The sequence below is a fragment of the Mercenaria mercenaria genome, chromosome 3 (genome assembly GCF_021730395.1).
Source record: "Mercenaria mercenaria strain notata chromosome 3, MADL_Memer_1, whole genome shotgun sequence".
NCBI classification, from domain to species: Eukaryota; Metazoa; Mollusca; class Bivalvia; order Venerida; family Veneridae; genus Mercenaria; species Mercenaria mercenaria.
The window spans coordinates 38,990,280-39,013,904 of record NC_069363.1 but is presented as its reverse complement, the minus strand read 5'-3'; the positions used below and the strand labels follow the sequence as shown (position 1 = coordinate 39,013,904).

The window sequence follows — 23,625 nt, the reverse complement described above, 5'->3', positions numbered from 1 at the left end:
TTTAAGTTGACTTTAAATAATTTGATCACAGAAAAAAATGGGTAGTTATCATTTAGTTACACCATTTTCTTCAGTGCAAATCTGTATTTCAAATAAGATGAATGATGGCTAATCAATGATTCTCCAGGGGACTGGTTTCTCATTTTGTTTGACATGCAGCAAGTAAACAATGCAGGTTAATACTGCCTGCTATTGTAATTGTATATTTAGATTTCATGCCATTCATTTCTCTATGTACAATAAAATCTGGCCTGGCCTGGCCTGGCCTGGCCTGGCCCGGCCCAGTCGAAAATTGGGCTCATCGGGCCAGGCCAGGCCAGGCCGGGCCGGGCCAGGCCAGGCCAGAGATTAGAACATGCCGTTAGAAAGAAAATATTTCGTTAACATTATAATTCCCAGTTGTCATGACCTAATGCACCAGGCTGTCTTACAGTCACAATCTTTACAAGAAAACATGACATATTGAAAAATTAAGTGTGTTGTGCTTGTCTTTCTTCTTTAACTGAATTATTTCTCTTGAAGGATCTTTATAAAGTTTGGCATTCTTATAAAAAAAACTTTTGTTTTAAGCTTCTCTGAGTGCTAAAGGCCCACAAGGGAGCTTTTACAATAACTTTTTGTCCATCATTCATTATTTATTAAGACGATGTGCAGATTTTTACCAGCTTTGTTGAGAGACATAGTTTTCATAATTATGTAAAATTTTTATTTTGAAAATGATCATTAAAAACGCAAAGTGCAAAGATATTTTAGAAATATGATTTTGCCAGTGATCCCTTACCAAATATGCTTGAATTGCAATTTATTATTGCAAAAGTTCATTTGAAGTCACAAAGGGAAACCTACTTTGAGTACTGTGAAATCATTAATATAAGTGGGGGACTGATTTTTTTTGGATTTCAGTGTTGTGTAAGTCAATTAAATAAAATCCAAACGGACAAAATAAAGTTAGATTTTTCTACACGAATTCATATCCCCACAAAATAGCCTATTTGGCCAAAACAACAAATTTTGTAAAACGGTTTACTAACATGGGTGACATATACATAGAAGAATATTTAATAGTGGAGTATCTTTCAATAAATGAACATTAAATCATAAAATCATAGTAAGTGTGACAATTTTCCTGTCAGTTAAGTTTACAGATGAAATAAAAGAAAAATGATATGGTTGGACACAGAGCTCGAAACACAACCCTGAGATTGGTAGATTTATTATAGTCCGCACTTGAAGCATGATGAATGTATATTTTTGGTTTTTCAATACTTGTATTGTTATTATATATGGTTCAGACACCAACAATTAATTTACGGAAACATACAAAATATGAGCGAAGGTCAATACTTATTGCCAGTACTTATGTCATATGATACCCCCTTGTAATGCTTTTCTTCATCTGACTTTGATGTGGACTAACTATTGTGGATCTCTTTTCTTCTTTTTTTTTCCAATAACTTTATCAGGTTGTAGACTACTGATATAAAAGCTTCTCCTGGAAATATGACCCTTGAGGTGTCTCATTTTGATAGGAAATGGCTGGAAATTTTTGCAGTAAAGACAGGAGACGTGTTGGACTGGTTGCCTTCCATTATTTTTTATCCAGTCTGTATCTGTTAAACAACATTTTATAGACTTGGAATTGTGTCCATTGGGAATTGGCTTCTATACTTTTATCACTTTCCTGTTTATTATTACATTTTCCCTGCAGTATTCCATCAAACCTTAGACCTTTTATGTAATAAATGATACCTTATGTGAAATAAAGTCACAATGCTAGTTCTAGGCACAGTTGAACCAGACTGGGCAGATGTATAGTCTTCTTACTGTTACTACATTTTATGTGACAAGTAAGTTGTTGTTTCATAGCTTATACCAGAAACATCAGTTGTTGAGTCTTGTTGTCGATGATGAAGTCACAATGATAGTTAAGTATATAGATAATATCAGATAGGTCAGTTGTTGAGTCACCTTAATTTATTAACTTCACTGTGCTTATTAGTTGTGGAGTATTTGCCAGTGACAGATGGGGGCAAAGATAGAGTCTTGTCTCCATTGCTACCTTTCACTTGCAACTTAGGTACATAATAGAGCCAGATGGGGCAAAGATAGAGTCTTGTCACCATTGTTACCTTTCATTTGAAACTAAGGTACATAATAGTTACAGATGGGGCAAAGATAGAGTCTTGTCACCATTGTTACCTTTCATTTGCAACTTAGGTACATAATAGAACCAGATGGGGCAAAGATAGAGTCTTATCACCATTGTTACCTTTCATTTGAAACTTAGGTACATAATAGTTACAGATGGGGCAAAGATAGAGTCTTGTCACCATTGTTACCTTTCATTTGCAACTTAGGTGCATAATAGAGTCAAATGGGGCAAAGATATATATTGAGTCTTGTCACAGTTGCTTCCTTTCATTTGCAACTTAGGTACATAAAAGAGCCAGATGGGGCAAAGATGTATGTCGAGTCTTGTCACCATTGCTACCTTTAATTTGCAACTTAGGTACACAATAGAGCCAGATGTGGCAAAGATAGAGTCTTGCCACAGTTGCTTCCTTTCATTTGCAACTTAGGTACATAATAGTGACAGATGGGGCAAAGATAGAGTCTTGTCACCATTGTTACCTTTCATTTGCAACTTAGGTACACAATAGAGCCAGATGGGGCAAAGATAGAATCTTGTCACAGTTGCTTCCTTTCATTTTCAACTTAGGTACATAATAGTGCCAGATGGGGCAAAGATAGAGTCTTGTCACCATTGTTACCTTTCATTTGCAACTTAGGTACATAATAGTAACAGATGGGGCAAAGATTGAGTCTTGTCGCCATTGCTTCCTTTCATTTGCAACTTATATACATAATAGAGCCAGATGGGGCAAAGATAGAGTCTTGTCACCATTGTTACCTTTCGTTTGCATCTTAGGTACACAATAGAGCCAGATGGGGCAAAGATAGAGTCTTGTCACAGTTGCTTCCTTTCATTTGCAACTTAGGTACATAATAGTGCCAGATGGGACAAAGAAAGAGTCTTGTCACAGCTGCTTCCTTTCATTTGCAACTTAGGTACATAATAGTGACAGATGGGGCAAAGATAGAGTCTTGTCACAGTTGTTTCATTTCATTTTCAACTTAGGTACATAATAGTGACAGATGTGGCAAAGATAGAGTCTTGTCACCGTTGCTTCCTTTCATTTGCAACTTAGGTACATAATAGTGCCAGATGGGGCAAAGATAGAGTCTTATCACAGTTATTTCCTGTTATCAGTGTGCCCAATCACGTGATCACGCTACGTCATTTTGAGCTTGAAAGTGAAAGTAGAAAGGTAAACAAAAATGAAAAATCAGGGTGTAAGTTTTTTATTCTATATATTATGTTAATATCATGCACATGATTCGAAACCTATTTGAAAGTACTACCCCCAGTACTATGATTTCCCCACCAAAACCTCGTTTTAATGCTATTCCTGTTCAGTTGACTTTCACAATGAGCGCACAATGTCAAAAGTGGTTGAACAGGAATAGCGTTAAAAGGAGGTTTTGGTGGGGAAATCATAGTACTGGGGGTAGCACTTTCAAATAGGTTTCGAATCATGTGCATGATATTAACACAATATACTGAAAAAACTTATGCCCTGTTTTATAATTTTTGTTTACCTTTCCACTTTCACTTTCAAGCTCAAAATGACGTAGCGCAATCACGTGATTGGGCTGTGACACTGGTTATGTGAAAAATAATCTTAATGATTATTTGGTAGGTAGGTTATGACAGATAAGGCAATGTAGTCATTCTTGACACATTATTCTAAGTTCCATATTATAAAGTCACGCTGCTAGTTATGTACATATAGTTTATACCAGATGAGGCTTATGTAGAGCCTCGTAACATTACATATAAACCAGTAATTCAAAAGATGGCATTAAAAGAGAGACTTTTACTAATCAAAAATATATTGTTAAAATTGTAAGAAATTTATGCTCAGAATTTCATAGCTTAAAGATTTTACTGTGAAGGCCTTTTGTTGAACTTGTCGGAAACCATTTATCTGGAAAAGTTGTTGAATAAATTGCAGCATTAGGACTGGTTGACTGGTTGACTTTCTACTATAGAACATGAATTTGTCATTAGTCAAGTAATCTGTTTGGCTCACATTACAATCCATCTGGAAAATCCATCATTTGTGTTTAGCTGTATATAGAAATTTCCGTGTTCCCATGTGATTATTTGAAGATGAACATTTTCTGTAGAGAGTCAAATGTACACAGTGAGCCCAAGGCAGAAGTCATTCGCAGTAGAGTTGATTGAATTCATTTAATATTGTTTGCATAAATTTGTGTAGCATCCACCAAAATGCCTTTGTGGGGATGTATTTTGAAATATAAAGTTTTTTTTTTCAACTGTTTTATGAACATACACCCTTAAAATGAAGTAAAGAAAGGGTTTGTAGCAGTCACCTCACAGTTAGTTGATATTAGATTCTGTTGGCTGGTTGATAAGTTGGTTGATTTTTTCTTGTCAGTCCATTGCAAAATCTTTTTGTAGCAAACTTCTGCCACAGATTTCAAGGGAGTTCTTGGGAACAGCATAAAGGTGATCACCATGAAGTGCAGTGGAAGACAATGTATCCAGTAGATTGTAAAGAAGTTGCCCTTACTTGCACAGAAGGAGTTATGGTGTTAAACAAACAGAATTCAGTTTACTATAGTTGTTGCACAAAAAAATAAATATTTTAGCAAGATATTCATTATCAAGAAGTGTTCCTCTTATCCAGGGAAGTTTCTCTATTTTACAGTGCTTTCTCCTTGTGTTGAAGAGGTACTTGAATGCTTGTAGTGTATCAATCAGTGTTAGACATCTTAATGACTGATGATTTTTGACATGCACAAATTATCGATCACCATTTACAAAGCAAATAGCTTGCTTTGATTATATCATCTATCTTGGAGTGGCTTGTTTAACAGAAATGTTGTTATGTAAGGTTGCCAGGAGATGCTTTGGTATTTAAGGTGCAGCTTGGTAAGAGAGCTTATATACATAAACCAATTTGTTTGTTTATAGTGCATCAGCCGTTTGTCACTTTCTCAGAACATAATGTGCTAGCTTTTATAGCACATCTGTGCATATAACTGCAGACTCATAAATAAATGAAAACTTCTGTATTTCTGGGCATTTAAAATGACTGTACTATTTGAGTCACAGTTTTAAACTCATATTGGTCCCAGTCAGAAACAGATGAGTCACAGTCAAATCCCAAATGAATCACAGTCACAGATTGGTTACAGTCACAGCCAGATGGGTCACAGTCAAATGAAGATGCAGATCATAACCCAGATGGATTACAGTCAAGTCCAGATGAGTTACAGTGAATCTAAATGGGTCACAGTCAAACCCATATAGGTCTCAGTCAAATGAAGATGTGGGTCATTATTAGTTAATCAAGATGGGTTACAGTCAAACCCAGATGGATTACAGCCATGTCACAGTATAGATTAGTAGAGCAGTAATGTCACGATAGATTAGTAGAAGCAGGCATGCCATTTTAGGTTACTACAGACTTTCAGTTAACATATTTGTTGAACCTGTCAGAAGCCACAATAGATTACCAGTAGAAACAGTCAATTCACAAAAGGTTAGTAAACTGGCATGTCACAGTATGAAAGTCACAATCGGTTACCTTTAGAAACAGTCAAAAACATTATGTTATATGGTAGAAACATTAACAGGTCACAGTAGATAGTAAAAAGAAGAAACTTTGAAAATAGAGGAACCAAAACAATTCATCTTTCCAATGATTTTACATCAGTCAGACACCAAATGAACAGAGTTATACCAATATCTTTCTACTATTGATGACTTATGTAGACATTCCATATATGGTATAAAACAGTTTTACTTGTATTGCTGAATCAGCAATTGAGTCTCAAAGAAATTACTCTAGGGCAAAATTTCTTATAAATGTAGCATGTATTTAGAACTGATGGAAAACTGGCATAACTAATTGAACTGGAAGAAGATCGGAGAACAGTTTGCCGTTAGTCTAAATATATTTCATACATATACTCTTGGGTTTATTTTCTTGCATGATCTCATTTATATGAGAATAGGGAGCATTAGGCAAGTCAATCTTCAATGTCAATAAAATTGCCATTCTATATTGCAGAGTAAGTATTGTGTAATGGGTATAGATTTTCTCAGAAATTACTGGCAATCTAAACCATTTATATAGCACAGCCTCAGGTTTTAAATGGATAGTTTATTATGGTGGCTGTGAACTAATTTAAAGGAGTAACAATTTTAATTTCTGTTGTCATTGATTTGTTTGTATGTTTATTAGCCTTGTTTATCCAAGAAGAAATAGACAAAGAACCATGAGTTTATTCCTTGACAACTGGACTAAAATATTTTTTATTGCCATTTTATCATCCACATAATTTAGAATGGTTAAATAGGGATGTTGTGGGTTAAATACAGGTTGCACTTTAGACTTTACAAATGCACAGTCCTTATAAAAGAGGGCATCTCTGGGTGAGTGGTTATGGTCATTGACCTTGAATGTCTACAGGTTCAAGCCATAGTCAGGTAATGAGAAGAAGCCGCATCCAGCTATCATATGGAAGGTTAGTGATTTTACCCAGATGCCCATTGGTGATATGATGCCTGGATAGGCACCGGGGGATCATCCTCTAACGTTCAAAGCAGTGAAGTCTGACCTGAACTGTTTCTTAAAACCCAGAGAAATGAACAGATATACCTATCCTATAATGATCACAAAAAGAAGATTTAGTGAAATGTAAAACGTAAAGGAGAAGTAGACATTGTGGAAGTATTGAGCTCATTCCACAAAAGCTCAGAGCCATATACAGCTTATGGAGCTTTTCCCAAATTAGAACTAAAATGTGATAAAAGGTGTAGTGCCAGTATGTTCTACATATTTATCAACAAAATCTATTTTAAAGAAATAGGTTGTTGTATAAGAATTTTTAAAGGTGCGGATGGAAATATCTTGCTAGAGGGTAACTGTTTAGGCAGTAATGAGGCTCTGCTGAGTTACCACAGAACAATTGCCCGAGAGCCAGATATTTCCATCCGTACCTTTACCTAATGATAGATTCTTTTTCTTGCATGCCATTTTCTTTAATTAATAGAAGAAATGAAATAAAACATTTGCTTTTCTTTTGAGCAATATTTTATTATAGTGGCAGTATGAATTTACGCATTCATTCATAAATTGCAGCACCGGAGTCATCTTACACCTCAGGGTGTAAGACAAGTTTATCTATCACTTGCAAAAACATGGGAAATCCTGTCTGGCATGCACTTATCTGTCTCCTTTTTCGAAGAACAATATATCTGGAGACAGGAGTACTGGTGTTTGATATTTGACTTACTCTGTAATTTCAGCTCAACCTCAGATGTATGTGCAGCAACCTCCACCAGTCCTGCCAGTGGAAACCACTACCATAGCAACGCCTAGATACGAGCTCAACACCCAACCCACCCAGCAGTCTTCTGTAGACAATGAAGATAGTGTTTCTCAAATACAAGATGATTTAGGTAGGGGAAATTATGTCTTGATTCCTGAAAGGTCTGTTCAGATATTGCAGCTTTCCGAGATATCTGTAATATCAGTGACATTTAAGATAATTTAGATGTCCAGTCTGGGGCATAGATATAAACCAGTCTGTCAAGTCCCAAAATTGGAGATAATTTAGATGTCCAGTCTGGGGCATAGATATAAACCAGTCTGTCAGTCCTGAAATTTGAAACATTTTCAGTCAAGTAGAATTATGTATCCTGTCTGTGCATTTATCAAATGGGAATTGTATGGCTGGAACTGACTATAAGTAAATGTTCCAGCTCATGAAGTACTCACTGAAGTTTCTCTTTTAATGGTCAAATGTGAAGGTCAGATCATGCAACAAGTTGGGTTGTAAAGTGTAACCAAGTTAGGTTGTAGAATACAGTTGAGGCTTAGGAAACTGGCAGTTCTCTTCCAGCCCATAACAGTGCAGAGGCAAATAAGGGCAGTTGCTTCCATCAGTATTTTGATGTGTGTACAAACATTGTAGTTTTGTAGGAATTGATAATTTACACATGATTGTTGTAAAAACTTTTCCTTTTCCATGTGACAGTTATTCTAAAACAAATTATTTTTTGAGTCGGCTAAAGGCTGAAAGCCTTTTGACGAGTCCTTGCTATCCAACGATTCTCTAAATGGACCAAATAACACAGTGAAGGGATGTAGTTCCATTAGATTCTCAAACTTCAAACAGTTCACTGCATGAATGAAGTTAAGTGTGTCAATCCCTTTGCTATGACAATATACGATGTAATCTGTCATATTTATGATTGTAATTGTGCAATTCTCGAATGTAATCATTAAGCATATGTGCATTTTAAGAATTGCGCAGGCTTACAAGCTTGGGTACATCGCGAAGACAAAATAGTTCAGCAGGGCTCCAGATAGATCGTATTAGCGTAATTACGTATGAAATAATGCAATTTACGCATGTCTATAATTTCTAAGCGTATAAAACGTATATAAAATTACGAAACGCATCAATGCTTTTAAAATACAAAATCTGAATCGTCGATGCGTTAGGTACATAGCGACAGCTTAATTCTCCACATTGACTTAACACACATCGTATAATTCTATAACTTTGCGTGGTTGAATTTGCAGTCAGTAAAGGATAATTCGGAGAAGAAGCTTTATGGTTGTTAGTTATACTGATATAAAATGATTTTAATTCATTATTTTTGAGAATAACAAATCGGCGAAACATTAATTGTATTTTCTTGTAGTTTGAAACGAAGTAGATCGTCTATGTTGGCGAACGAAAATTTTTGAAAGATTTAATAAGGAATTTAACCATAACTTCAATGTCAGATACTGCATGCTGCTAAATGTTTGTATCATCACAATTGTAAATATTGTTCAAACTGGAGAAAGTGAAATCGTTTCGGATTATATTTTGGGTAATACGAGTGTTTTATGAAATTAGAAAAAAACTAAACAACTGAAACTGGTAGACTATCTGTCAGTATCAATCTTTAGCGACTCAGCATTCAGGCTTTGATTTAGTGCTTCATATAATTTTTTTCACATGGCTTATTGCCTTGCTGCTCTAGTTTGAGATTACATTTGTATAAAAAGTTAACAAATTGTAATAATGACAACAAAAATCCTCTGGAATATTTGTTATGTTATATTTCCAATATGACAGTATTCATCAATGTCCAGCTTCTGCTGCTACAATTGCTGCTAAATAATTTTCTTGTCTTTGATTTTCTCTGAGAATTTGAAGAAAAAAAAGAAAATGATTCTGTCTTTGTCACTTTCAGTTAATTTAGCCGTAATTTCTCAGCTTTCTGTCTCTAATTGTCTCCAAAAAGATTTTATTTCGATAGTATATCTTCCTTTTTTTGGTCTCAGAGAATACCATCTGAAAATAACGCAGTATGACATTTAAGGAAACTTGGTTTAAAAATCTATTATTCCCAGCATGGTCTAGAACTGCTTGCATAATCAAATCTTCCCAATATTCATGTTCTTCTTGTTAGTTGATTTAACACTTTTTTTTTTTTGAAAAGCTTTTCAGTTACATGCAGTGGTCAGTTAACCTAACCATTGTTCCTGTATCCCTTTTCCTATTCTCAACAATCAACTAGTAACATCCTCCCCTGTCCCTCCCACTCCCACCCTCTACCTGTAAATCTGAAGTGGAGGATAAAGGACAAAAGGCTTATTGTTACAGAGAATGTAACTACGGCACACACTGCATGACGTTTGACCCTATGACTTCCAGATCTACTGACAGGTGTTCTACCTATTTAGCTGTCTGGGCCCATGATAATGCAGTGCCCAGGCAGGCAGTAATCTATCTTTGACTGGGTAGGCTTATAAGTTTAGACTTATTTGACACTTTCCTTAATAGATGTTTCAGGGCATAATTATTTTAGGTTATTAGCTTTGTATCGGGAAATATGCACGAGTTCTGCAGCAAAAATATTGCACAACTTTAGGAGCTCAATATTCTTCTGTCGAAGAACGAGTGCATATTTCCCAATGCAAAGATAATAACCTTTTTATTATGCACCCCCTTCGAAGAAGGAGGGGTATATTGTTTTGCAGATGTCGGTCGGTCTGTTTGTAGACCAATCCGTTTCCGGATAACTCAAGAACGCTTGGGCTTAGGATCATGAAAGTTGATAGGATGGTTGGTCATAACCAGCAGATGACCCCTATTGATTTTGAGATCAGTAGGTAAAAGGTCAAGGTCACAGTGACCCAGAACAGTTAAATGGTTTTCGGATGATAACTCAAGAACGCTTGGGCCTAGGATCATGAAAGTTGATAGGGAGGTTGGTCATGACCAGCAGATGACCCATATTGATTTTGAGGTCTGTCGGTCAAAGTTCAAGGTCACTGACCAGGAACAGTTCAACAGTTTCCGGATGATAACTCAAGAACGCTTGGGCATAGGATCAAGAAAGTTGACAGGGAGGTTGGTTATAACCAGCAGATGACTCTTTTTGATTTTGAAGTCGTTAGGTCTAAGGTCAGGGTCAAACCGACTTGGAACATTCAAAATGTGTCCGGATGATAACTCGAGAATGCTTTGGCCTATGATCATGAAACTTAATAGGGAGCTTTATCATGTTCAGCAGATGACCCATATTGATTTTAAGGTCAGTAGGTCAAAGGTTAAAGTCACGGTGACTTTGACCAAGAACAGTAGAACTTTTGTGCACAGTGACCAAATAATTTCTGTTTCTTGTGCAATTACTGAATGCATCAAGGGGGGCATGTCGTGTTCTACGAGCTCTTGTTACATATGTATCCGCACATATAAATGTTATGTTAACATTATGAATTTCTTCATTAGCCTGAATAAGACTGACAATACCGAACCAAATAAAAGAATAAATGCAACAACGCACATAAAATTATGTCACGCACCCGATCTGAAATTCAGGCGTCAGTGTATGGAAAAATATTAACGTTTCCGGTTCCAGTGTAACTTAAAGGGGAATAGAAACAAGTATGTAATAATTAATCCTACATACCTTAAGGGTAAATGGGACAGATGTTTTAAATGGAAATATGTATTAAAAATGATAGGTACGGAGGCTTGATCATGAATTATCTGCCCTTGAAAATCGATTTTTTCAGTATTTTCCAACTTTCAACCAGTGTCAACGCTTTTCTATTTTTCATTTAGATATATAGGTCTCGGGCTTCGTTTATCAGCTATTAATTTTGCGCGGTAACTGACACATAACGTCAATGACGTCATTTTAAGGCAACATTGTTTTGAAGCGTTTCTGCGGCAATTTATTCATTATTTCTACATTATTAAACCATAAAGCATCAGATTGGAGACAGGTTCATGATTTGTTTTCAGAAGAATGGATATACAAACACATTTAGTTTGGCGTAAAAGTCGTCATAAATCGTCACGTTAGCTTCCGGCTGGACATGCGCACATACAAATTTTAAGGTAACCTACCTCCTTAAGGGTTAAATGCAGTGACTGTGTGAATAAAGATAAAGAATCACTTAGACTTTTTTAGCTCACCTAGAAGGCTCAAGTGACTTTGTATCACCCTTGTCCGATTTCCGTCTGTCGTGTCTCTCGTCCCTCGTCGTCTAACTTTGACTGTTACATTATGGTCACATTTTACCAATCAAAAACTTGTGATTTTACAAAAATTTGGACTGATTTCAAGGGTATCTGGGATCAAAAAAATGAGTCTCAGGTCGGAAAAAATGTAAAAGCTTGTTACACTATAGAGTTTTTTGGCAATCTTAATGAAACTGGTTACTTTACTCTCAAATAAAATCTTTGGATGAGTCGATATAAATCATCTGTGGTACAAAAAAATTTATCAGTCAAATCAAAAAAAGTTGTTACTCAGAGGTCACAATTTTGGTAATCTAATGAAATTGGTTGGATGTTACCCTACTAAACTTACGAGTTCATATTGGGCATTGTTCAAAATCTAGGTCACCAGGATCAAATAAAGAAAAAGCTTGTTTCACTATGAGGAATTTTGATCTTAATGATACTGGAATTTTTACCTTATTAAATCTTGCGAGTTCGATATTTGGTTTATCTGGGATCATAAACTAGGTGCACAGTCAATCAAGGAAAGTTGTTAACAGTGAAGCCATTTATGATGTACTTCATGAAACTTGGTGATTTTAATATTGATGATCTTAACGGTATTGAATTGGTTGTAGGATAAAAATAGGTATCAAGCAAATCAAATGCAGTGTTACATAGAGGAAATTTCTGGCATACCTTAATGAATATTGTCAAATCTGTGATCTATAGACCAGTTCTTGGGTTAGTCTCAAAACTTCTAGTCTATCAAGAAAATTTAAACACTTAGAGGACATTTATTGTTTGACTTCATGAAATTATTATTTTAACTTGGATGATTTTGGGCTTTGAATTGGTCAGCTCAAAAACTGGTCAACCGGGTTCAATCAAGAAATGTAATTCACTGTAACAGTTTTATCATATCTTAATGAAATTGGTCAAATGTTAATTTGATAATCTTTAGGTCAAGTTTAAATCTGGTCAGATGGAGTCAAAACAGTCTTTAGGTATATCAAAGGAAATCTTGTTAACACTCTAGAGGCCACATTTTTGACTATTCTTCATGAACTTAGTCAATTTAAACTTGATGGTCTTTAGGTCAAGTTCGAATCTGGGTCATGTCGGGTCAAAACTAGGTCACGGGGGTCAAATAAAAGGAAAAAAAAAAAAAAAAAAAAAAAAAAAAAAAAAAAAAAAAAAAAAAAAAAAAAAAAAAAAAAAAAAAAAAAAAAAAAAAATTTTTTTTTTTTTTTTTTTTTTTTTTTTTTTTTTTTTTTTTTTTTTTTTTTTTTTTTTTTTTTTTTTTTTTTTTTTTTTTTGAGGTACATTATGACCATTCTTAATGAAACTTGGTCAGAATGTTGATCTTGATGATCTTTAGGTCAATAGGTCAGGTGAGCGATACAGGGCCTTCATGGCCCTCTTGTTTAGCATTCACCCTTATTATTATTGGTCTAAGTAAAATTTTACTTCCAGCTTTCCGAATTTTCCTGTGCTAGTCTGTGTTATACTGTCTGAGTTATACTTGTAAACTGTTTTAGTTATTTGCAAAATGTTATCCAATCAAAATACTATGATTTTACAAATATTTTGGGCTCAATTTTACAAAAAGGCTTATTATGGGAGTGCAGGTAAAAAATGAAATCCGCTGTAGAAAAAATGTCCAAATACCTTGGATTTACCATATTAATAGAGTTTAATTCACTGAGTAATTTATTATAAGCTGCCTTCACTAGGTTTTACTTTTAACTTGTCTCATAAGTTTTTATAAGAAAATGCTTTTCTGGAAGCAAAGTAGTATATACCCTCCATTCAGCCCTTTCTGTTTTTGACAAACTAAAAAAAAGTTAATGCATTTTTAAGAACTTCAAATATAAAAATAAGATCATATGACTACAAGAATGAAAGATCTGATCAAATTATAAATGATTAATGTAACTGTAAATTGTGTTGTAAGTCTACCACTGACCCCTGCCAACATACTGATTTACATGTACTTAGGACAATTTATTCCAGAGTTAATCCATTAACAGGCAAATTAAGATTCTGGAGGAAGAAAGTGAAGTTATTTCTTGGGACTGATCAGGAATTTCTGATCACTTGCAATGTTTACATGGGGAATGTGTTATACTAGTTTTAACTTATGCATTTGCATGCATTAAGGTATTGAACTTGTGATAATAAAATTTCTGAAGTGGCTGAATGTATTTAAGGTTTTGAAGTTTTGTTGACAGAAAAACACATTAAAATGAAGGAAAAAAGAGAACCGCGTGAATTACCTTCATATTTCATGCTACTTAACGGTAAGATCTTGTTAAGGAATATATCTAAAAGGGATTTAAGTATATTACTATCAGAATGCCAGTGTTAGAATGGAGGTAATGATTTTCTGTGCATTTTTATCCCTGTGAGGTATAATATTTTGTTTAAACTGTCCATCCATATGACACACTTTCTTGTGTTATTACTCAACACCTTCTTCAGTTTCCATCCAATTGAAATGGAACTTTGTAAAAGTGGACATGTGAATGTTGTTTGGACTTTCATGGTAATTATTATTTTTGGAGCTGTGGCCTGAGGGATTTTTGGACTTTGAAATGTTACAGCTACATCAGAACATTGTGTACTCAACTCATGCAGTTTCCATTCAACTGAAATGTAAATTCACGAACCAACACAGTGTTTCACTTCAATAAACTTCTTCAGTGAACAATATAGCTCAAAAACTGAAATGAAATTTGGTATACATCATCAGCATGATGTGGACAATATGGGCATATTATCAGGACTTTCATGTTGATTATTTTTTTCTAGAGTTATGGCCCTTTTGTGGATTCTGTCAAGCGTTTTCAGGGGGAAATTAGTGACATCATTCTTCTCCTCTCACAGTTATTCTGATTGTGCAGATCAATAACAAACCTTTGTCATATTGTTGAACTCTTGTTGCTGGAAGCATATCTTAAAATTTGAAATTTGAGATAACAGTTTTTGGCTATTTCCTTACTCATCATTGTTTTTATACTAAATTTCCTGCAAACATGAACCATGATGTTTTTTTTTACTATGCCCTGTTTCTTGTAAATTTATTAAATCAGTGATAATTTTAGTTTCTGTCATAGGAGAATCCCTGACTTTTCCCGAGTAGAAATGAAATTCTTATTTTACAAAAATCTTTTTTTCATGACAAAAACTAAGGTCTAATACACTTGATTGCCTTCCAGCTCATTGTAAAAGGAATACCATGAAATTAATCAATCTCTTCATTTTTCTGGAAAACAATTACCAAATGGAACAAGGACAAATTAAGAGACAGTGTGAATGGAGGTTTATCAAATTTGTAGATGATGGATGGTTGTGCTACAATGGCATTGTCGAAGTTAATTTCGGCAGATTTTTTTTTTCACTTGCTATTTCTGACTACAAATTTAGATGTAGCTGAGTGTTATCTGTGACATTTGAAGAAGGCAAGAATGTCTGCTAAGCAGAGTCCGAGGGCTCAACGTGAAACTAATCTATCTGCTTCTATTTCTATATACACTTAGACTAGTTTTGCGTTGAGCCCTCAGTTGGCCTTCTCCTGTTATTCATTATTATAGGGAAGTTGCAGACATGTTGGTAGTAAAACGGAATCCAGTAAAATACTGCCCCAACATAATGTGAACCTGGTCTACTGTAGTCATCCATGGTTAAAGTGTGGTTACCATATCCAACCATTGTTAAACCATTGTATGACCATGGTCTACCAAACTAACCATGATCTGGTTATTCCATATCCATCTTAAACCATGTTCACACTTGAACTGACTTTGGCCATCTATGGCATCATGAACTCCAAAATTTTGATTGTGGACATGCTTTGGCAATGGTGTCGATTTTTTGTAAATGTTACACCATCCTTGACACTTGTCATATCAGTTGATTAACTAATGGTCAACCATGGCTGGCCAAGGTATTTACAGGAGTGACTGCCACTATGAAACTGTAATACTTTTGAAAAAAGGGCATTGATTGCAAAGAATTGATGGATGTGCGTGTATGTAAGGGAGAGAGGTCTTAAGTTCAGAAAGGTCTAGTTGCTGTATTTAGAAGATTGTACTGCTCATCTTACCACTTCTTTCATAATGTGAGGTAATTAGTACAATATGTGAGAAGTGTGATGACTGTTCTTTGTTATACTAGTAGTTAATCAATGTATGTAATCAGATTGGCAGTGAAATTAAGCATTTAATAGGAAATATGAGCTTTTCTTGTCAAGGTTGTCTCATTCAGTACATGAAAATGACAAGAAAAGGCACATTATATGTGGAGGACTTGTATCTATGATTTAGTTTTGTAAACAGTTTTGTTGAATAGTGTTGCTGATATTGGTGTGTGAATTCAGGTGTTCAGGTTGTTGTGTTTTGATTTGACATTTAATAAAAAGGACTTTATGACTTCAAGAAAAATGGTAGATATGTGTATTTCATTGGATGGTGTATCATTAAAGGAAGGAAGTGAATAGTTGAGTGTAATAAATTTTGGTACAGCACCCTTGTATAATGAGTAAGTTTTATAATTACATATTTAAGTAAGTAATGCGAGGTTGTTACTTAGCTTGTTAGAAGGGAGATAACTGCTGACTGTTCAGTTTATAGGTTGAGGGATTCAGCAGCAGTGTGGGATATGATGTGACATATTACTTCTCAAGTCGCAGGTCTTTCATATCTTAGGTGTGGAAATAATTACAGAGAACAATTTTATATGGGTTCTGTATTATTATTATTATTATCAAAATGTCAGTTTTCCTGACATGTGTTGTCAGTATTGGAATTTTGTAAGAGTTCTGGAGACCTTGAAATAAAGATTCAGGCACTTGGAAAACTGCCTATTTTGTCATGTTAAAGTCAGGGAAATTCTCAAAAAAAATAGCCTTAGATTTTGAAATACCCCCTGAAGAATTATAACAGATGATTAAAAAAAAAACGAAGGGAGTATTTTGAACTATTTTGTTTAGACTATCTCAAAAAAAACATAGAAGGGAAACAACACGTTGTATTTTGTTTAGAAAGAAACCATAAAATGCTGATAAAGCCTGCCCGCTTAGCTCAGTAGGGAGAGCGTTGGTCTACGGATTGCGGGGTTGCAAGTTTGATCCCCTGGCGGGGCGTATGTTCTCCGTGACGATTTGATAAAAGACATTGTGTCTGAAATCATTCGTCCTTCACCTCTGATAAATCATGTGGGGAAGTTGGCAGTTACTTGTGGAGAACAGGTTTGTACTGGTACAGAATCTAGGAACACTGGTTAGGTTAACTGCCCACCGTTACATGACTGAAATACTGTTGAAAAACGGCGTTAAACCCAAAACAAACAAACAAACAAACAAAATAAAATGCTGATAATTTAGTTTTAATGTGGTATGAAATCTGATTTATACATTTTTTTATCCTGGATATTTTTTGGAGGGTGAGATTTGAATGTTACACCATTTCCTTTAATCAGAAGCATTATAGTTTGTTTTTCTTATTTTGTTGTATGTGCATTATTTGTAACATGTAGTGGAAAACTGGAAATAGTCTTAGAAAAATCATTGTTGTAATTCAGTGTGAGTCTGAATAATATGCTAATATGCGGGACTTGTTATGAAATTTTACACTTTCACATATACATATAACAGTACAGAATGTCAGCCTTTTGACAACCTCAGACAAAATGGTCTATTATTTACAGAAATGATTCTTTTCAATTTCAGATGGGGAGCTGTCACCCGATATTGAAGCTGCCATCAGAGCATGCTGGGAACCAATTGTTGGCGATGAGTTTGAAGTAGTGGTATGTAATTGTATTGTAGATACTTGAACATTTATTATCTGTTTCACACAGCAGATGTAAGAATTCTGTTATCCAGGCAAGGAATTTCTCAGGACAGTAGAAATTCTGTTACACTGTTATCTATTAAAAGTTGTCGAACCTGTTTTAACAAGAATTAAGAACTATTTTCCCTGATGTTCACTGACTAGCACAATAGCTGAGTGTATCTGCAACTAACCTGGAGATGCAATCCCAAAATATCCTTTAGACTTAACAAAAGGTATTACAGGACTTGTCTTTCTCCATTGTTTCAAGTGATGAAAATGTCAGTTTTTGTAGAAAACAAGGAATACAAGGCAATGTCACCCCGGTATAGACCTCAAGACTTGTCTGGGGTTTTTTTCTATTGAAAAATGACTTTAAAGCTGAACTAGACAAAAATTTCATATCTGAAAATAAGAACAATTAGTACATATAGTTAATGTAAATTCAAAATTGACAATTTCATGTGCATTATAGTACTTAGTTATACCCCCACCAAACATGTTTGAGGGGGGTATATAGGAGTCAGTTTTGTCGCGTCCCGTCCCGTCCCGTCCCGTCGCGTCCTGATATCTATTATCTCAGTTATTACCAAATGGATTTGATTCAAACTTAAAATACATGTTCCACCTTACCACCCACATCATGTGACACAAGGTGCATAACTCTTGACACCAAGTTTCCATGAATTATGTCCCCTTTTACTTAGAATTTAAGGTTAATTTTGATGTTTTTTCACTATATCTCAGTTATTACTAAATGGATTTGATTCAAACTTAAAATAGATGTTCCACCTCATCACCCACATCATGTGACATAAGGTGCATAAATCTGACACCATTTTTTTTATGAATTATGCCCCTTTTTACTTAGAATTTAAGGTTGATTTTGATGTATTTTCACTTTATCTCAGTTACTACTGAATGGATTTGATTCAAACTTAAAATAGATGTTCCACCTCATCACCCACATCATGTGACACAAGGTGCATAACTCTGACACCAAGTTTTCATGAATTATGTCCCCTTTTACTTAGAATTTAAGGTTAATTTTCTTGTATTTTCACTATATCTCAGTTATTACTTAATGGATTTGATTCAAACTTAAAATAGTTGTTCCACCTCATCACCCAGATGATGTGACATAAGGTGCTTAACTCTGACATAAATTTTTTATGAATTATGTCCCCTTTTACTTTAAATTTAAGGTTGATTTTGATGTATTTTCACTATATCTCAATTATTACAAAATGGATTTGATTCAAACTTAAAATAGATGTTCCACCTCATCACCCACATCATGTGACACAAGGTGCATAACTCTGACACCAATTTTTCATGAATTATGCCCCTTTTTACTTAGAATTTAAGGTTAATTTTGATGTATTTTCACTATATCTCAATTACTACTGAATGGATTTGATTCAGACTTAAAATAGATGTTCCCCCTCATCACCCACATCATGTGACACAAGGTGCATAACTCTGACACTATTTTTCTTGAATTGTGTCCCCTTTTACCTAGAATTTAAGGTTAATTTTGATGTATTTTCACTATATCTCATTCTGATTGGCTTAGCGCCAAAGTGAAGTAACCTTTTTTTAACCTTTGTACTGAGTTTCTTCCCCTAAAATTCCAGGAATTAGTCTATTTTTAGATTTTCAATATTTTAGGTATTTTTCTAACTTTTTTATTATAAGTCCTATGTAAAAAGTAAAAACATTTTAAGATTCCTTATGGTTGCCATTCTTCTGTGACAAGACCGTATGGTGGGGGTATGAGTCACTCCTGTGACAGTTCTAGTTAACTATTAGGTTTGAAATAGGACACACTTGATTCCTGTATGTGTGCTGCCTCTAACAAACTGGAAGTTTTTTAATCATGGGCTGTTGTTACTGCAAGACTGCAAGAAATTTAGTTATGAGTATATCTGTACACACACACACAATTAGTTTATATGAATTTAGTTGAATTGAATACAAATCCTTGAAAAAAAGGATAGTTACTTCTTTAAATTGTAATATCAGAATGTATGTCACCTGCAATACTTTTTGAAATGTGAAAAATTATAATTTGGTGTTCATAACAGAGACATAGTTTAAGCTTACATATGTAAAACAGAAAATTGTTTCTTCTTTCATATCTTTTAACTTGATTTTAATCATTTACCTCCCAAAACATCAAGAGCTATGTCAAGATGTCACAGTGTTCGTACCCAAAATTTAGAATTTTTTTAGAGCATTTTAATATGAAAGGGTGTATTACTATGTATTTCTGTTCATTCACAGAAAATTTCTCATTCACAGAAAATTTCTCAAAAGTATTATTGAGTGAGTATATCAAGATATAATTTAGTATTATATTTCAGTAAATCATTGAATAACCTGATGAACACAATAACATGATATCAAAGCTTTTCCCTCACTACTTGTTAATGTAATTGTCCATTACAGGTTGCTCAGTTGTCTAAGTTTAAGGAAGGCGGTGGTTTAGGAATCAGTCTGGAAGGTACTGTAGATGTTGAAAATGGAGTTGAAGTACGACCACATCACTACATTCGTGCAATCTTACCTGATGGACCTGTTGGTGTGAACGGAAGGCTTCACAGTGGTGATGAACTACTAGAGGTAACTGATGGAACTTACATTAAGCTGAGGTTTATATTTTTGGCAAAGACTTCCATAGCAGACTGGATAATGTTGCTGACTCCAAATTGCTTGCCCCTAACTGCTTTTGGTTTGAACCTTACTCTAGGGGATCGCTACTAAGTGCTTTGAACGTTTCACTGTGTGTAGATTATTTCATGGGAGGAAGCTGTTCAGCTGGGTTGCACAGTGCCCGTGGTTCTGCCAATGTGTCACCTATACCTGAAATTATTCCTTGAGCTGTACCTAGGGATTTTATCCACAGTTGCTATATAACCTAAATTGTTTCAATAAAACATTTAGCATAACACAAAAAAAAAGAGTAGTTTTACAAGGTTTATTTTCTTCCACTATTCAGACCAATTTACTTACTTCACTCCTCATTTCACTGGGACCATTTGGGCTGAGTGGTTAAGTTCACTGACTTGGAATCACTTGACCCACACTGATGTGAGTTCTAAACCTCCTTTGAAATGTAAACTTCTTCACATAAGGAACCCATCCAGCTGGCTTATGAAAGGTCAGTGGTTCTACCTAGTAGAGGTACCCACCCATGCCTGAAACAGTATTGCAAAACCTGCACCAACAACAACCATACACCTGATATAAGTTCCAGGAGGAAGACATTACTATAACATACGCATGTTTACTTACACCTTGCTTCAGGTTAGCAAATATGATGAAGTTGGCACATTGATTTCAATGCAAATAAACTACATTATGCTCTGTGAAGTTCAGATATTTGGCCATTTTTAGAATACAGTCAGAAGTGTAAAAAGTTCCTATAAAATCTAAATGAATTTAGTTGCTTTAAATGAAAAAACTGTAAATTGAATGTCTGGGTAAGTAAATAATTCAGATAAAATATCACTATATGAGCCGCGCCATGAGAAAACCAACATAGTGGCTTTGCGACCAACATGGATCCAGACCAGCCTGCGCATCCGCGCTGTTCGCTTTCAAAGCCTATTGCAATTAGAGAAACTGTTAGCGAACAGCATGGATCCTGACCAGACTGTGCGGATGTGCAGGCTGGTCTGGATCCATGCAGGTCACAAATGCACTATGTTGGTTTTCTCATGGCACGGCTCAAATAACAATTTTCTGCAGGTGAATGGAAAGAGACTACTTGGATTAAATCACAAGGAAGTGGTTGGAATATTAAAAGAGCTTCCGCAAAATGTACGTCTTGTCTGTGCACGACGAACTGCTTCAACCAACGAAAACTATGCAGAGCAAGACGTCGGACAGTTTCAGACTCCCCCGCTCAATTCGGGGGTCATTGAAAGTTTTCCGGAAAGACTCGTTAAATCGAAATCGGATAATGCATTATCAGACACTGTCGCTCAAACTAACTTATCTAGTAAGAAATCACGGTCATTAGAACCATTGACTGGTTTAGCAATGTGGAGTAATGAACCTGTTGTGATTGAACTTAGAAAGGGAGATAAAGGACTTGGATTTAGTATATTGGATTACCAGGTGAGTTGTCTCTCTTAGATTGTGTATTGCTGCATTTCTCCTATCAAGGCTTAGAAAGTCATCCAAAATTCTGTTGTGTAGGAGGTGTTTTCTAATAGATATAAAGCATTCTTTCACACAATGTAAGTAGTTTTATATAAAGAACAACAATCATGTAAATTATTGGGGAGAATTCTTGTTTGAAATAACAAGTTATATAATATATATCTGTACAGCGAATTGAAAATTGCTCATGTTTTTGCTAGGCTGGCATAAGTCACCCTTTGGAAACAAGAAAGTCATTTATTTGTACGCTCACCTGAGCACAAAGTGCTCTTGATGAGCTTTTAAGATTGTTGAATGTGCAGTGTATGTCCGTCGCCTGCTGTCCACAATTTGCTTGAAGAACATCTCCTCCGAAACCAGTTTTAATCAAACTTAACAGGAATGCTGCTAGGGTGGTCTCCTTTCAGATTCCTTCAAATCTAGGTCATTCTTGCAGAATTCTGGTTTGCCATGACAATCAAAAGGAACTGGTGGCTCGATTGAAAAATAATTTCACAGAAATATTCCTTTGGTGACCCTCTACCAAATTCCCTCAAATCATTTTTAGCCCACCATCATCAGATGGTGGGCTATTTAAATCACTTTGCGTCCGTCGTCCGTCCTTCCGTCCGTTATCGTTTCTCGTTATTGCATCTCCTCAGAACCTACAGGGGGGATTTTGACCAAACTTTGTCAGAATGATGTATTGGTACCCTTATTGTGCCCCCCTGAAAATCACACTGGTTTAACAATTTTTGAGTGAGTTATGGCCCTTCGTTTATTTTTATGATTTACATAGATTTATATAGGGAAAAACTTTGAAAATCTTCTTGTCCAAAACCACAGGGCCTAGGACTTTGATATTTGGTATGAAGCATCGTCTAGTGGTCCTCTACCAAGATTATCCAAATTATTACCCTAGGGTCAAATATGGCCCCGCCCCGGGGGTCACATGGTTTAATTATATAGAATTATATAGGGAAAAACTTTAAAAATCTTCTTGTCATAACCTACAGTACAACATTCAAATTTGGACCTTACGTATAGTTTTGAGTGGCTAGATAAACCTTGACATGAGTTGAACTTGATCTTGACCTAGTGACCTACTTTCACATTTCTGTAGCTACAGCCTTCCAATTTGGACCACATGCATAGGTTTGTGTACCAAAGTAAACTTTGACCTTGACATTGACCTACTTTCACATTTAATTTGGACCACATGCATAATTTTGTGCTCCGAAATGAAATTTGACCTTGATTTTGACCTAATGACCTGCTTTCACATTTCTCAAGCTACAGCCTTCAAATTTGGACCACGTGCATAGTTGACCTTGATCTAGTCTTGAAATTTGGAACATTAAAAAATGGCTCAATGGTGGGCACCAAGATCACTGTGTGATCTCTTGTTTGTTAAATAAACATGGCTGCCAGGGGGCGGTGCTACTTTTCCCAATATGGCTTAATAGAAAGCTTTGAAAATCTTCTTCTCTAAAACTGCTGGCCCAATTTTTAAAATAATTTCACAACAGTATTCCCTGAGTGACACTGTACCAAATTCCTTCAAATCATTCTGTTTTGTTTAAAAACATGGCCTCCAGGGGACCAGGCTAGTTTTCCATATATGGCTATATGGAAATACTTTGAAAATCTTCTTCTCTGACACTGCTGGCCCAATTTCAAAATTATTAAAATCAATGTTCCTTAAGTGACTTTCTACCAAAGTCCTTCAAGTCCTTATGTTTTGTTAAAAAAACATGACTGCCAGGGGGAATTGCTAGTTTTCCCTGTATAGCTATATGGTAACACACAATGCCATTGCTAGCTGGTATATATTTAGTGGGAACTTCAAAAATCTTCCTGTAAAAAACCACTGGCCCTATTTCAAAATAATTTCACAGATGTTTTCTATGCATGACACTCTACCAAAACTGTGCAAGCAAATTGTGATACTTAGGTGTGTGAGTTAGGACCGTCGTGGCCCTCTTGTTTAGAATTATGCTGATAGTAAAGTGATCAGGCTTGCAAAAAG

At 35.3% G+C, this 23,625-nt stretch overlaps 1 protein-coding gene across 10 annotated transcripts in view; it reads left to right on the top strand.

The window, feature by feature from the left end:
• LOC123525825 (multiple PDZ domain protein-like) overlaps window positions 1-23,625 on the top strand; it is a 284,883-nt gene that overhangs the window by 145,889 nt on the left and 115,369 nt on the right. For all 10 annotated transcript variants that reach the window (XM_053538242.1, XM_053538241.1, XM_053538237.1 and 7 more), the window contains 4 exons: window positions 7,406-7,558; window positions 17,345-17,424; window positions 19,899-20,072; window positions 21,201-21,572. In XM_053538242.1, coding sequence (XP_053394217.1) covers window positions 7,406-7,558; window positions 17,345-17,424; window positions 19,899-20,072; window positions 21,201-21,572 — 779 coding nt within the window. The remainder of the gene's footprint in view (window positions 1-7,405; window positions 7,559-17,344; window positions 17,425-19,898; window positions 20,073-21,200; window positions 21,573-23,625) is intronic.